This window comes from Boleophthalmus pectinirostris, unplaced genomic scaffold, assembly GCF_026225935.1.
Source record: "Boleophthalmus pectinirostris isolate CB_2022bp ecotype Guang Dong unplaced genomic scaffold, ASM2622593v1 HiC_scaffold_14, whole genome shotgun sequence".
NCBI classification, from domain to species: domain Eukaryota; kingdom Metazoa; phylum Chordata; class Actinopteri; order Gobiiformes; family Gobiidae; genus Boleophthalmus; species Boleophthalmus pectinirostris.
This window is the reverse complement of record NW_026571047.1, coordinates 20,255,164-20,270,991: the sequence shown is the minus strand read 5'-3', so window position 1 is coordinate 20,270,991 and position 15,828 is coordinate 20,255,164. Positions and strand designations below refer to the sequence as shown.

Here is a 15,828-nt window from a genome sequence, read left to right as displayed (position 1 = left end):
ACAGAAGTTTTGTGCATTTAGTGTGGAGTTCGGATGTATTGGCATAAACATACTGGGTAATTATTGTACTTAAAATAATCACACCACCATGTAGTGATTTTAATCAAAGCATTTATCGTAAGTTATAATAGTTCGAACTTGAATCCAACAGGGGGCAGCAATGTACCGTCTCGGTGCCAGCTGTCATGCCACAGAAGAAGTTGATGACCAGCACAGCTCGCGCTCACGCCCACCCCTGTCTGCCCACGGTGCCCACGGTGCCCAGGCTGTCCACTGTCACGCCGGGGACCATCACTCACCGCCAGCGTCTGCAAACATGGGCAAAGGCAAAGATCTGAGCGACTTCGACAAAGGGCAGATAGTGATGGCGAAGCGGCTGGGAGAGAGCAGCTCCAGGATCTCTGCTCTGGTGGGCTGCTCCAGGTCCACGGTGATTAGCATCTACCAAAAGTGGTGCAAGGAAGGTGAGGCTGCCAGTAGGCGCCAGGGTCACGGGCGGCCCAGGCTCATTGATACACTCGGGGAGAGAAGGCTCGCCCGTCTGGTCGAGTCAGACAGAACAGCGACAGTGGCTCAAATAGCGGAAAAAGTTAACGCCATTTCGGACAAAAAGGTGTCTTCACATACGGTGCACCGCAGCTTGTTGCGCATGGGTCTGCGGCGCAAAAAGGTGAACGCATCCATGCTGGCCAATGTGCACCGACAAAAGCGCCTGCTGTGGGCACTTGAACACGAGGAGTGGACCGTGGAAGAGTGGAAAAGGGTGGCTTGGTCTCGCGAGGCACGTTTTTTATTTCACGAAGCAGGTGGAAGCGTAGCCGTGCGTCGTTTACCTGAGGAAGAGCGCGCACCTGGAGGATATCAAAGTAGCGGGTACACAGTGACTCTTTGGGGTATGTTTTGTTGGGAGACTTTAGGGCCTGTAGTTCACGTGGACGACACTTTAACCCCAAACACGTACATCAACATCCTCGCAGATCACGTCCACCCCTTTATGAACTCCGTCTTCCCAGAGGGCACCGGGTACTTTCAGCAGGACAGCTCCGCCTGCTCCACCTCTGACAGCGTCCAGGAGTGGTTTGAAGAGCACGATGATGAGTTCAAGGAGTTGACTTGGCCTCCGGATTCTGCAGAACTCAACCCTATGGAGCAGCTGTGGGATGTGTTAGACAAACAAATACGCTCAATGAACGCATCTCCGCTCACGAGTTTGGAGGAGCTCAAAAACTTACTGCAAGCCTCGTGGAGTCAGATACCCCAGGACACGTTCAGGGGTCTCGTGGAGTCCATGCCCCGCCGGGTTAAAGCAGTTTTACAGTCACGAGGAGGCCCCATACCCCTTGTACCAGGTGGTCTTAATATTATGGCAGATGGAAGCACTACTCCACTTTAATACGGACTGAACATAGAGCACTTCACTGTACAGTTCAATCTGTATCATGGACCTAAAAATGTTCTAACATACTGTCAAAAGTTTGGATACACTTCTCATTCAATGTTTTTTTTTCCTACTCTCTACATTTTAGATACATACAGGTGACATCACATATATGAAACCAAATATAGGGAATTAATTAGTAATTTTTTTTTTTTTTTTAGATATTTAGAGGTGTAATTTACCTTTTTAGATTTACTACTATAATTAAATTTATCTTGCTTTATATATCTGATGTCAGAGGTGGGTGCTCGAGTCACTATATTTAGGACTTGAGACTTGGCTTAATAAAATGGACTAAGACTTGGGACTTGACTTGGACTTGAGGCCTGAGAAGCACTTTTAAATCTGAATTCTTTCTATTCTGACCGTAATGATTCACACTAAGAGCTTGTCAAGATATTTAAAAGGAAAAATTTGCTAAATTAATTTCTATAACTCTTATATACTTATATATAAATACTCATATATAAATATACTATGATTTTATAGTACAATTTATTTTAATTTGAGTTTAGTTAAATTCATATAATTTGCAAAAATCTAAGCTATATTTGGTACTTTGGTACCAAAAGACTTGAATGGACTTGAAGCTCAAAACGGACGACTTGGACTTGACTTGGACTTATGGGCCAGTGACTTGAGACTCGACTTGGACTTGCCTGTATTTGACTTGGGACTGGACTCGGACTTGAGGTTAAAGATTTGAGACTTACAAAACAAAGACTTGGTCCCACCTCTGTCTGATGTTTTCTGAATGGATATAAAATGTAGAAAGTAATAAAAAAAAAAAAAAAAAAAACACTGAATGAGAAGGTGAGTCCAAACTTTTGACTGGGAGTGTAAGTTATATCCTTATTTTTGCACATAAATTATGGAGACACTTTATTAAACAAAGTTACTTTATTATTTGAATGACACATTTCACAGCATAAATACATATGCTTTCTATGTCTATTTACAGAAATTCATATTATTTATGTTTTGACTTCATGACCAAAATATAGCCTAAGTTAATTCATATTTGTCTATGTTATTGTACAGTACAGCATGACTGTAATTCCTTGTGTACATATTTGTAAATAAATCTATACGTTGAAGGATATGATGTCTATATTACAAGTTAATAATATTTCTTTTTACATTCCTATATTACATCAACAGTTTAAGTAGGCAAGAGGCAAACATCTCAGTTATTGAAAATATACAGTAAACCGTGCTGTAAAGCAGAAATATTAACCTAAAATAAGGAAAATGATTGTACTATTTCACATAGAAACTTAATGCACTGCGCTGTATTGGATTGTAATACAACTATTTTTAGAAGAAGAAGTTAAACTCAGCTGAAAGTGACTTGTGAGAATTAGAAAGCTACAATCTCAAAAACTGCAAAATTCTTAAACCAAATGTGTGGTTTGATTTCAAGCACAATACTGTCTTTTTGCACAGTAAATTTACCAACTAGTGGATCCTTTCAGTTTTCCATCTTTCCTTCAAATAGCTATATAATGCTTGTATGTATCACTCTTCTCTTTCATATTTCAGTTTCAGTTGAAAATTCGGTCATATTCATTCAAGATAAACTCCACGATCTGGTTTTGAAAGACCATATGCATCGTGAGATTGCTGGACTCATTCTCAGGTCGAAGCAGAGTTGGTCCAAACACTATTGCCACGTTTTGCACAGTCATCCGATTGTCCTCTCCATAGTCAATCACACTGCCAAAACAAGAACATAATGTCAGATATGTACAAGGAAATCATGTAAGGACTGTTTTCTTCTTTTCAAGGTGCACTATATAACTTTTCGGTTTGGGATCTGTCACCTTGTTTCTAAGGATGTCTCATTTCTCTGCTTCAAATGTTCCACAATGTGAGATTAAACAGATCTACCTTACATTTATTCAGTTATAGGTGGTTTTATGGCTCAAAAATACCTAGAAAAACATATTCTGACTGTGAGCAGGGTTGCCTCCCACAGATCTGACCTGTAACGTGGCCTGAGGTTTGGTCTCCATCATGATAGGAAGTTTGTCTGCTACACTTTTAAATATTTCAGACAAAGCAACAGAGGTGGGACCAAGTCGTTGTTTTGCAAGTCTCAAGTAAGTCTCAAGTCTCTGACCTCAAGTCCAAGTCAAGTCCAAGTCGTCTGCTTTGAGCTTCAAGTAATTTCAAGTCTTGAAAGCAAAGATTTTTGCAATTTATATGACTTTAAAGATAAATTGTACTTTAAAAAAATCATAGTATATTTATATATAAGCATTTATAGAGTAAATAAGAGTTGTAGAAATTAATTTAGTTAATTCTTCCTTTTTAAATGTCCTGACAAGATCTTAATTTGTCGTTACAGTCAGAATAGAAAGAATTCAGATTTAAAAGTGCTTCTCAAGTCACAGGCCTCAAGTCTGAGTCAAGTCTCAAGTCTTAGTCCATTTTATCAAGTCAAGTCTCAAGTCCTAAAAATAGTGACTCAAGTCTGACTCGAGTCCAGGTCACGACTTGCAAATCCCCATCTCTGCAAAACAATAACATTTACGTGGAGAAGAGCAGGTGGCAGAACCAGAAAAGTTACACAATGCACCTTTAAACTGCGTTGGAGGTAGTCATATATTGCACCCATTATAATTATTTTTAATTAAATCTGTTTCAAGTTTACACAATGCAGTAAAAAGTTCTTAGTTTGTGAATTTTGTTTAATTCAAGACACTTAACCTAGAAAAAGTGCTATATAAATGTGACCATATACAGTTTTTTAAAGAAATAGAAGACCTTTGCAGTGATCTTACAATAACAATACAACAACATGATAATACAAATTGTAATAGGGAAGGTTTTTGAGAATCAGTCGTCTATGAAGCCCTTTATTACTTGTCATTATTGCACAAACACACAAAAATTCTACAAAAACGTACTTGCGTAAATGTTCAAACAGGAGCTTCATGGTGTCGTGGTTTGGTTGAGGCAGAGATTTGACCAGATTACAAATGTAAGACAACTTCATGTTATAGTCCTGTTGTCCTGTAATGAGAAGACACAAGTAATAAATAATGTATATCAGATTAATTAGCATAAGGTAAAACAAACAAAATACATTTACAAGAGACAGAAAGAGAAAAAGTATAGGTTTGTTGTATTGTAGCTTAGCCTGATTTGTCGTCCGGTTTCACTTTGTGGAAACTGTCTGACTTCGCAGCATTAGAATTCGTTTGCTTCACGTTAGGCGGGTACTTTTTTAATTTAACCAATCGCTGCTTTTGATTGTGATGTATGTAATGCACCGCTAACAGGGCTAACTGGTATATTGTTTTTCCAAAATCCCGTAGGAAGAAGGGCAATAACGTCTTTCCCCTTGATAAAATTCACCAAACATTCTCTTTGTTTCAGCTTTAAATCCTCGATCTTGGGAATTGTTGCCAACACAGAATATATGGCTCTTCACTGATTGGCTGGTGCCTGAACTCTTCCAGGGTTTTTGCAAATCGTCTAGTGTATTCTGATTCCTGACCTAGTCGCTGGAGAAAAATGAAATTGAGCAGAGGCATTTATCAAAATATCTATATATCAAATTGTTTAATGTGATGATACAGTATCAATATCGTGGGCTGCTGTATTGATATATCCACAAGAGTATTTTTTGGTATATTTTACTAAATTATTTTGTTACAGTGCTACAGTTTTGTTGCTTGTTTAGAGAATGGAAACTCTTTTATGCAACACATTTGACATTTTCACTGTTTTGATGATTAAAATGTTTGTGTTTCATTTGAACTTTGCACAAGAAGTGGTTTAACAAAGACTTTTAGTATCACAGTCATGATTTAGCCTTTATTTTTTATTGAACCGTATCAAATTGATTTGAAATATATCATATCGAATCAAAAGTGCACTGTATTGAGATATGTATCGTATCATGGCCTATGTATCGAGGTATGTATCGTATCGGCAGCTTCTTAATGATGCCCAGCTCTAACTGTAGCATTATTTAAAGGTTAGGGCACCATACATTTGAGTCTTAGATAAACAATTAAACATCCCAATCATAGTTTTCATATACAACATAAGAAACAGTCCCATTAAAGAAATACATAAATACTATGACTTTTTCCATTTTGGACTTGTTTTTTTGCTCATTGAAAAGATAGAATATTTAGTTTTGAATCAAATTTTCATCACTCTTTTACTCTGGTTATAGTTTTTGTTTTGTTTTTGGCAAGTTTTCAGTAAAAGGATAATTCCCTTACATTGAAACTACAATTTACAATGTCCAAAAGTATGCCCACATATCCCAATATTTTATTAAATTTGGTAATTTAATCGCATAACTGTGTCTCTCTCTTTTCCCATAATATTAGCAGAGACTTTATTTGGTTCACTTTTTTTTTTTTTTTTTTTACTCAACCTGGCTCGAGTCTCTAATCTTGTACCGTCTTCAGGACAGAATGTTCCCACCCACTGACAGTTTCCACGGTAACAGTATAATCACAGTAATTCACTTCAGCTTCACCTGTCATCGCGCAATGGTCCCTTTGATTTCTGCTGCTTCAAAAAAAACTCAAAAACAACTGAACCAAAAACTGTGCCGTTAGCAATAATATCCAAAAGACAGGTTTTACTGCCGTAGAGAAAATAAAATGGGCACCACTTTATTTTAATTTGCCTTAATAAAGGATGAAGAAAGATTTCATTCACAGTGAACAAATAGTTTATAAAGAATGTTTTAACCACTGAATTGTTAGAGCTAGAGGTCTAGGCAGCACAAATCCAAACAGAGATTACAACAGTTTATCTTGTCATTATTGCAATAGTTGGTAGGATTTATTGGGCTGAAAAAGAACATTCTGTCCTCAAATTTGAACAAGTTTGACAATTGCTAAATTGGTCACAAAACTTTGTCGATTCTGAGCTTCTCAAAAACTGCGCAAAATGCAATGGCCAGTCTGTTGCCACCTAGTGCCTCCATTCACTTACATCTTCTCTCCAGCTACTAGATCAGGAATCAGAATACACTAGATGGTTTACAAGAACCCCAGAAGTTGTAGACAGCGCACCAGCCAATCAGCAAAGAGCCATACATTCTGTGTTGGCAGCGTGGATCTATTAAAATATCTGGATAGGGTGTTGCTGCTTGTAGTTGCCTCCAGTTGACGTAGTGACACTCACTGGAACTACAGCGAAAAAAATCTCCTGGGCTCCTGGGCTGAGACAGGATTTTTCTCATAGAGGCAATGTAATCACAAACTGCTCGTGTTCGACTGACAGGACACCTACTACTTTCAGAAGTGTTGGATTTTGTAGCGATTTGTACCTATTTTTAGATCATACACTTTTTCTCAGCTCAAAATCCTTCAGTTGTCTTAAAAAACGCGTTAACTCCTCTCCTCCAATTGGTCAAAGCGATCACATGATACACGAGACAGTGCTTCATGTGTGTGCTCGCATGCATTTACATGTGCCCATGGGAGAAAAGAGCACTACTGTGCATGCTCGGTAGCCCACAGCCACCGGAAGAACCTCACCGGGCTAAAGAGTAATCTGGAATCATGCGCCCAAGGTTTGGTTGGCAACAATTCCCGAGAACAAGGATTTAAAGCCGGAACAAAGAGAATGTTTGGTGAATTTTATCAAGGGGAAAGACATTATTGTCCTTCTTCCTACAGGATTTGGGAAAAGTTTAATATACCAGTTAGCCCCGTCAGGGGCGCAATACATACATCACGACCAAATAGCAATGAAGTGAATGAATCCTAATGCTGCAACGTCAGACGCTTTCCACAAAGTGAAACCTGCTGATGAATCAGGCTAGTGGTCAATACCAGCAGAATCAAACTTCAGGTTATTATTAAAATGCAATAGTAAAGTTGGTAGGTATAGAAAATGTGCCAGATTATAATACAGAGTTTCAGAGTGGATTGGTTCTATGTTATAATGTTTCCTCATCAAAAACATAATTTGAGTTGTGTTTAGTTTCATTCACACATTTTTAACACATAAACCCTGAATATTTAGACTGAGCTCGTCTCTTAAATTGAAAACACTTTGCTCCACCTTTTGATGTTGTGAGGTAAGACAAAAAGTGCTCCACTGTGTTTTTAAACTCCATACCTTCACTAGAATCATTTGATGATTTCAGACCTAGTATTGCCAATTGCATTTTGAGATTTGGAGATATAGATAATAATAAAGGATTACTCAAAGGTGTGTGAATAAAACAAAGCACAAGTCCAGGTATGTTTTTGATGATGTAACAACATTATAACATGTCTTAAAGCTCACCAGAGTCAATTTTGTGTAATATAGGACCTTTAATAAGTCATTAGCTCATTAGTTATGAGCCAGAAAATATTCTGTATGTAGAGAGAAAAAATACTGACATAGCACAGGCTGTTGGAACAGTACAGCTCATATATTCACTTTTACTTGTCCTTATGTTAATGCAGATTGAAATAAAAAATAAATCACAGTAATAATAATAAAATATTCAAAAACAGACTTACTGATAGCTTCTATGAATTTGTTAAAGTGACTGAAGGGGAAAAGTGGCTCAGGAAGCTCTCTGAAGAACAGCTTGAGAGCTCCTGTGATCACATGCACGTCCTCCCACTGCCCGTCCTCCAGGTCCAACTCCTCTGCTCACACAAAACAGAACAACGTTTACACTGAGGCTGCTAAAAATCTGATAACTAGAATACTCAGAAAAACCAATAATTACATCTGATTTTTGGTTTACAAAGGAAATCTGATCATCAAAAACATCTGGTGACTTTTCAGTTAATTAAAATATTTTAGAGTAACTTGTATTTGGAAGAAGAGTACAGTGAGTCTTAAAATCGCACTTTCAATCTTTAACGACTTTTTCTAATTTCTGCCTTTGCCCTTTTTGTAGATTCTTTCTGTTCAAAACCTGCACATGTGTGAAAAATCAGAAAGAAATCAGATTACTCCCATCTTTTCTTTGCTGTGAACGTAGTGCCTGACTGCAGTATGGTTAGACAACACCAGGGGGCGCTGCTGACTAAACTAAGAGTCTTACAGTTGACTACAATAAAGTTTAAAAAAAACTTTGTATTGAAAGCAGTTTACCGTGATCAGCTTTGAAGCGTAGTTTCTGAATAACAGCAAGATTTCCACTGACTCTGTAGAGACCATCAATGTCCAGACCTAAAATCAGCAAGAAAGTACAAGTATTTAGTATTAGTATTCAGTTATAAATCATAATTATTGGACTGAAGTCATGAATTTACTGAGACAAAAAATGCGTGTGTGCATGATTAATGCTGTCTCCCTAAAAAAAAAAAAAACTAAACAAAAAAAAAAATCGTATTTAATGTACCAAGAAAACTAATAAAGAGTAAAAAGTGAAAATATTTTATTTTATTTATTTGTAAATTTTTTGTTTTGCTTCTATAAAATATTAGAATTAATTAAACAAATTTTACAAAACACAAAATAAACAAATTAACCATGGGCCTTGAGTTGATGCACTTTAGACACTGGTAAAAGTCTACAGCGTGTGTTTTTTAATTTTTACTAGGGATGTAACGATATCCAAATCTCTCGGTATGATATTATCATGATATAAATCTCACAATACAAGATTTATTGCAATATTTTGGAGAGGTTGATATAATTGTAGATGGGACACTTTTTTTGCTTTTAAAATACCTTGACATGATTTTGGTGAGAATTATTTCCATCATAATCCCAAGAATTCAAGTAAAAAACATATTTCTTCATGTTGTCTTCGCTGAAATGAATCATGGGATATGTAGTTCCTTATGTTTATAAGCCGTTACTACTATAAAACCATGCATTTAAGCAAAGGAACTTATAATTCGATATATTGTGACAGCCCACGATATTATTGTGAGACTTTTGACAATACAATATCATGATATTTCAGTTATTGTTACATCCCTGGTTTTTACTGAATGAAATGGTCAGTTGTTGCCAGAGAATTAAGAACAATTTGGTAGAAAGAGCTCACTATAACATGTATTTCTGTATAGTACAAAAACAGAACCAGAACAGAACAAAAGCACATAGACTTGTTGCATTTATCTTTTTACCTCTCCTCTCGACTGCCCTGATGCACTTCTCCACAAAACTGGGCACTGAGCTCTTCTCCAAACTGCACAGAGTGGCCAGATGGCACCCAAACACATTGTCTGCAGAGAAAAACCAAACAAATATTAGAACAGGAAAAACAGACGGGGCAAAAGTTCATGATGCAAAACTGCGGTGGAAAATGAAAGAAGACTAGCAGACAGAAGATCATGCAATGTTTCAAATCAAAGGGCATAAAAAAATAGCTGAAATCTATACTAAACAGTTGCATTATCAAGTAGAAGTTTGATACAACTACTATCCATTTTAATTTAATGTTACTAGAAACTAACTATATATTGTATTATTTCACTGTAACTTAACAGCTACTTTCCGGGAGAAATACAAAAAAAAATCAAGCCTCCATTAATATTAAGAACAGCTTTTGTATCAAACATAAACCACTATTCTGTATTTCTGTGTACTAATTCAGAACTATGAATCACAAGTGTAGAAAATAGCCAAATACACAATAAAAAATATAATTACTAAGTAGAAGTACTCAGCATTATTTAGCATTGTAATGATGTGTCATACCAGGGGAATGAGTCATAAATTAAATCTAATCTAAAAAACTAAAACTATTACAGTCAATACAAATCTTACTACTACTACTACTACTACTACTAATGTGGCAAGACAGGAAGTGCCCCAGTGAGCTTTTTAAAATCCATATTTTTAAGACCCATACACCTTCACCAGTGTTGGGATTAACACATTATAAAAGTAACCAATTACTATAATGCACTGCTTTTTGCAGTAAGGCAGTAATGTTCGGCTTTACAGGGAAAGCATGGTAATATTTTACTCAGTACAAATGTGAGTAACGCACGTTGCAATGCTTTTTTAACCTGGATTGAAGTGGTGGGTTTTATGTTTTTCTTCATACAGATTCACTAAAATCTCTCAGTTCTCTCTTGCGGTTCTAGATTCCAGGTGCTAGTTCAAGAATAGTCCTAGTTTGGTCCTGGTTTAGTCCTGGTTTAGACCTGGTTTAGTCTGGTTTAGAGAGTAACTTAAAGTGATACAGTAGTTGTGTAATGTTTTACATTTTAAATACAGAAATATTGTAATGTAACTAATTATTTTGAAATGACACTAACAAGTCATAAATAACACATTACAGTTTTGAAGTAACTTGCCCAACAGTGATCTTAATTAGAGTCATTTGGATAATTTCAGATCTAGAAATGCCAATCAATACTGAACAAAAGGTAAAAGGAGCTGTTTACTTGAAAACTACCTCTTCTTGACATCATAAGCTGGAACAGAGCATTTTGAGCTCAGGAGATATACACAGACTAATAATAAAGGATGACTCAAACATTTGTGAAAAAAAAAAAAAACTTAACTTACAATATATAACTTTTCTGACAGAGACTCCATATAGACATTATTGGTTTTCCCTGGAAGGTTCTAAAGTATGGCATTTAATTGAACTATTTCCATGGAGACAAGCAGCTACATCTCCAGGTCAAGGTACAGGTCAGATCTGTGGAGAAGTGGGCCCCGCTCACAGTGAGAAAGCATGTTTTTTGTGGTAGTTTTCAGAACCAAAAACTCCTCTAATTGGATTAAAACAAGATATATTTGTTTACTTATTTGCAGACAGCACACATTCCATCAGAAAAGCGACACAGTGCACATTTAAAGCTTGCAAGAATCCATTTTGCGTAATATAGGGCTGTTAAATCTGCCAGTACCTCTGATGTAGCCCTTCTCTTTGACTGACTGCAGTGTGGGGCGTTTAAGCAGGAACTTCATGAGCTTGGTTCGGACTCTCTTCTGATCCGCCTCCGCCGCGTTACTGGACGAGCTAGTGACACTGGCCCTGGCGGCTGCAAAAAACAGTCAATCAAAGTTCAATTGTGTCATGGTATTTTTAGCACCCTGACGGCCTAGATCGTAGTAACTGGGTCAAATGGACTATATAATTAAAAGAGGGTAAGGCACAGAGGTATGAGGAGGTGTTAAAAGGTGATTTACCTCTTTTCTTCTCCTGTAAGACTTGTTTCTCTTCTCGCTCGATTGTCGGGAGATTAGGGATTTTCTCGTAGAGGTCATTGTCCTCCTCCTCTGAGTGATGCTCCTGGTATTCCTGACACAAAAAGGAAAGACAAATAAGAAGAAACCAAAGCAAACCTATTAAAAGATCATCCTAAACATACCTGGAGTTGTGTTTTGTTTCATTCACACATGTTTAATTAATACACGAACCCTGGACATTTAGGCTGAGTTTTTCTCTCAACCACCTTATGATGTCATGTGGTGATACAGAAGTGCTCCACTGTGTTTTTAAACTCCATACACCTCCTTCACTAGAATCATCTGGATAGTTTCAGCTCTGGAATTGCCAGTCTCTACCAAATTAAAGGTAAAAGGAGCTGAAACTACCGCTTCATGACATCACAAGGTGGAACAGAGCTTTGGAGATGTAGACAGACCATAGACTGTATATATGAGTGGACATATCTAACGTACGTGTGCCAAATAGGAAGTTCACCAGGAGGCTCTTCCGGCTCCTTCTGACTCTGATTCTATTTGACTTACATGTATTTATTTATTTGAGACAGGGACAGCGCACAATTTTTACATTAAACTTAACAGGAGAGATGCATTGTACATTAGGTTGTAGCATCAGTGCAGATTTCCACCTGTCGTCCCTGGGCAGATTCATTGATTGATTGTATTTAACTGACCTTAACTATCAGCTGTTCTTGGAGACCTGGAGCATGTTTTGGGATATTTGGGAACATTAGGATCTTGTTGCCCCTCTCTCTGTAACTGCTGCAGCGAGCCTCATCATTTTGGTCTTAAAATGTTCATATTAACCCACGACACAGGATCTGGATTTTTTTTTTTCATTATTTTAACTGTCAAAAACATCCTATTCATAACATACAGCCTGACTCCAGATTCACTCCTATAACCGTTAACATCACGAGCTTCATTTGAGCGGCGCTGAACGCTGTGGATGACGTCACACTCGCTTAGTCCACTTCTTTTATACAGTCTATGAGACAGACTAATAATAAAGGTTTACTCAAGCATGTGTGAATGAAACAAAACCACTCCAGGTCTGTTTTTGTAGAGGAAACAGCATATAACATGATTTAAAGCTCACAGTCAATTTCAATCCATTTATAATCATACCAGTTGTTTTATTGTGTCCCCGAGGGCTTTGTGCCAGTCGCTGATGATGCTCTCTGTATCGTATTGTATCAGAAACTCTGCACCATTCTTACTTTTCAACTGGAACAGAAAAAGAAAACATTTAACGTTAGTCAAGTACTGTATGGACAAGAATGTGACACAGTTTGTTAAATTTTTTTGTTCAAATATGTGACTTGATCCTTGAAACAAACAAAAAGCTACATCCAAATCTCTGCTAAGAAGGATTTCCTGGACTGGGCTATAAATAAATATGAATATCACAGATTTTACACAATAGTTTCAGTCAGTGAAGTAGCCTCTCTGACCTCTGTATGTCTGCAGTATTTATGAAGCGCACATGGAATAACTATAAAAACAACAACAGCATATACTAAATACAGAGGTTTAAAGTAAGTAACGACAAATACATGTTGCTGTAGTAGATTTTTTGCTTTACCTCCTCTAATTGACCCTTGAAATATGCATATTCTGCTTTAAAACAACTTTATTTAGCTTTAAACTGTTCAATTAATCACATTTTGTATAAAAGACTGATCTAAAAGGCTACAAAAATCATGATAAAAGGTCATTTCTAGTACTCAGAGTTGTATTTTCATGCACACTTCCTAATTTTGCTTAACTACAGTTTCGGCAATAGAACTTCCTCACTTTTACTTTTAATTTACTTTTTACTTTTACTTTTTAGTCAGCTTATGTAATTATACTTTTGCTTAGATAGCTACTTCAGTGATCCCAAAGGAAAGTCAAAGTTATTATTCAGTACTTGTTCCATGTTCCAGTGTATAAAACAAAGTGGGCACCTCTAGGACATTCTTCTTGCTGGATTTGTCCTTGGACGCCCAGTTGATGGTGGCTCCTCTCAAATCCACTTGAATCTCAGGCACGATCTGATTAGTCTTGTTCTGCAGAAGAAGAAATATCACGTTCATACTTGAATAATCATGTTAGTTTAAAGGTGCATTGTGTAACTTTTTTGGTGGAGTGTCTGTCAAACGCTTTTCTCCATGGAGATGTTATTGTTTTGTCTGGAATGGTTCATAGTACAGTATTAAACCTTTCTATCTTCATGGAGACCAAACCAGGCCAAGTTACAGGTCAGATCTGTGGAGAGGCGACCCCGCTCACAGTCAGAATGCTTATAATACAGGGGTGGGCAAACTTTTTGACTCGAGGGCCACAAAGGGTTCTAAAATTTGACAGAAGGGCCGGACCATGAGCAGATGGATGGAGTTTTTTTTGTAATCCACCTCATAAGAGAAAAAAATAACATGAAATATGTAGAAAATATATCCCATGTTATTGAAATATCCCATAATTGAAAATCATTACAAAGAATTACAACAAAATATCTGTCTTTCAAGTCCCACGACATTTCCGATTTATTAAAATAACTTTGAAAAACACTGAATATTATCAAGTTCCGTGGGCCGGATTAAGAAGATTGAAGGGCTGCATATGGCCCCCGGGCCGTAGTTTGCCCACCCTTATAATCCAAAGAAACAAGCAAATGATGGACCCTCAACTAAAAAGTTACACAGTGAACCTTTAAAGTGACTATGCCAGGTTTTCATGTTTTCTAATTGTTACTTGGTTTGGTGAGGAATATTTATCATAGTTTTACACCAGTTAAGCCACAGTTTGTTGAAAAAAAGAAAAGTAACAGGAAGTAGCGGTGACTTCCAAAACCTCAGAATACCTCAATCTAAAATTCCATCCAAAATGAAGGAACAGTTTACACATAAAGAAGCCACAAGGTCAGTTTAAACTTTCACTTCACTAAATAAAGGCCCTATCATTTATTTTCGTTAGTCTAATCATAACTGTTGTGCTGTTTAGACAAGCTATGGCCCTTGTTAACATCACGGTTTGTTCATCATTTGCAGTAAAGTCTTAAATATAATTACATTAACTATGGTCTGGTAGTGATATTAGTAGTTAAACCTGTCATATTTTAAATCTCCTCACGACATTTCTATTCACAACACAAAACTTTACAGCTGAGGAATAGTCCACGTCGTCACTGCACATAAAAGCAACTCACAGACAGGAGTTTTATGTTTCTGTCTTTTAAGTGAAAATGATACTGCTACAAAGACTTTCAAATAGGCTATGGGTAAAAGGTCATAAAAGTTGTATAGGCCCACTCTGTTTAGGCAAATGTTCTTTAAAGTTTGGTACACAAGCTCCTTTAGGTGATACTGGGGCAGCTTTTCAGTTTGTGGGATTTGCCTCGAGTTAAAATTATGTAGTCCACTTCTAGACCTGGTTTAGAGCTAGAAAAGACTTGCAATGAAGTACATTTCTCATTCATTTTTCCCATAAAATAAAAAAAAAAAATTTTTTTGAACTCTTAGGGCTAATCAGCTATAGGGTAACTAATGACCACAATACCTATAATTTTATCTAAAATCTGTTTTCTGAAACTTTATAAACTGCAAACTTATTGAAGCATTACAGCAAATATTATGTTTTAAATGTGGTTTTAAGCTTTGGGTTATGGTCATTAATTACCACGTACCTGGTTAGCCTCCATGATGTCTTTAAACTCTTTTTAAGTTTATGGGAAAGTTTATGGGAAAAATAATGGAAAATTTACTCCCAGATGTGGAGCGGGCTGAGCACTGTTGAGCTTCATATTCCTGTGATATACTGCATTTATATCTGGTAATACTTAGAAAACCAAATCTTCTTTTTAGTGGTACTTGGTGTGAAAACTTTGAGAGTCACTGATCTCAAATGTGGAAAGTATAAATAATTTTTTCTCAAATAATTTCAGAATGATGATGGGGAGGAACCAGAAAATAGACCAGGATTAAACCAGGACTAGAAGAGCGGATGCAGCCGTACTTCAGTGGATTTTGGAGCAGAAATGCAAACATTTTATCACTATATTTTTAGATTTTATACATTTTTATAAACATATTTTACTTCCATTTATGCAACTTTACACTACTAATGCAAATTTCATCCAAATAACTATATATTCTTCTGCAATTTCTACTTAAATCTTCAAAAAACTTCAAATTGAGTACATTTTAAACTCCATTTTGAAACTTGTACATGGGTCATTTGTACAACACAAACCACAAATGATAATAAAGGGGACAGTAAGT

At 36.7% G+C, this 15,828-nt stretch overlaps 1 protein-coding gene across 2 annotated transcripts in view; it reads right to left on the bottom strand.

The window, feature by feature from the left end:
- Nucleotides 1–2,319: 2,319 nt before the first annotated feature.
- arhgap27 (Rho GTPase activating protein 27) overlaps nucleotides 2,320–15,828 on the bottom strand; it is a 58,769-nt gene continuing 45,260 nt past the window's right edge. For both annotated transcript variants that reach the window (XM_020918129.2, XM_020918130.2), the window contains 9 exons: nucleotides 13,516–13,617; nucleotides 12,695–12,793; nucleotides 11,528–11,639; nucleotides 11,245–11,379; nucleotides 9,505–9,603; nucleotides 8,519–8,596; nucleotides 7,933–8,064; nucleotides 4,351–4,456; nucleotides 2,320–3,154 (listed from right to left, as the gene is read on the bottom strand). In XM_020918129.2, the coding sequence (XP_020773788.2) occupies nucleotides 2,983–3,154; nucleotides 4,351–4,456; nucleotides 7,933–8,064; nucleotides 8,519–8,596; nucleotides 9,505–9,603; nucleotides 11,245–11,379; nucleotides 11,528–11,639; nucleotides 12,695–12,793; nucleotides 13,516–13,617 (1,035 nt within the window). In that variant the 3' untranslated portion in view covers nucleotides 2,320–2,982. The remainder of the gene's footprint in view (nucleotides 3,155–4,350; nucleotides 4,457–7,932; nucleotides 8,065–8,518; nucleotides 8,597–9,504; nucleotides 9,604–11,244; nucleotides 11,380–11,527; nucleotides 11,640–12,694; nucleotides 12,794–13,515; nucleotides 13,618–15,828) is intronic.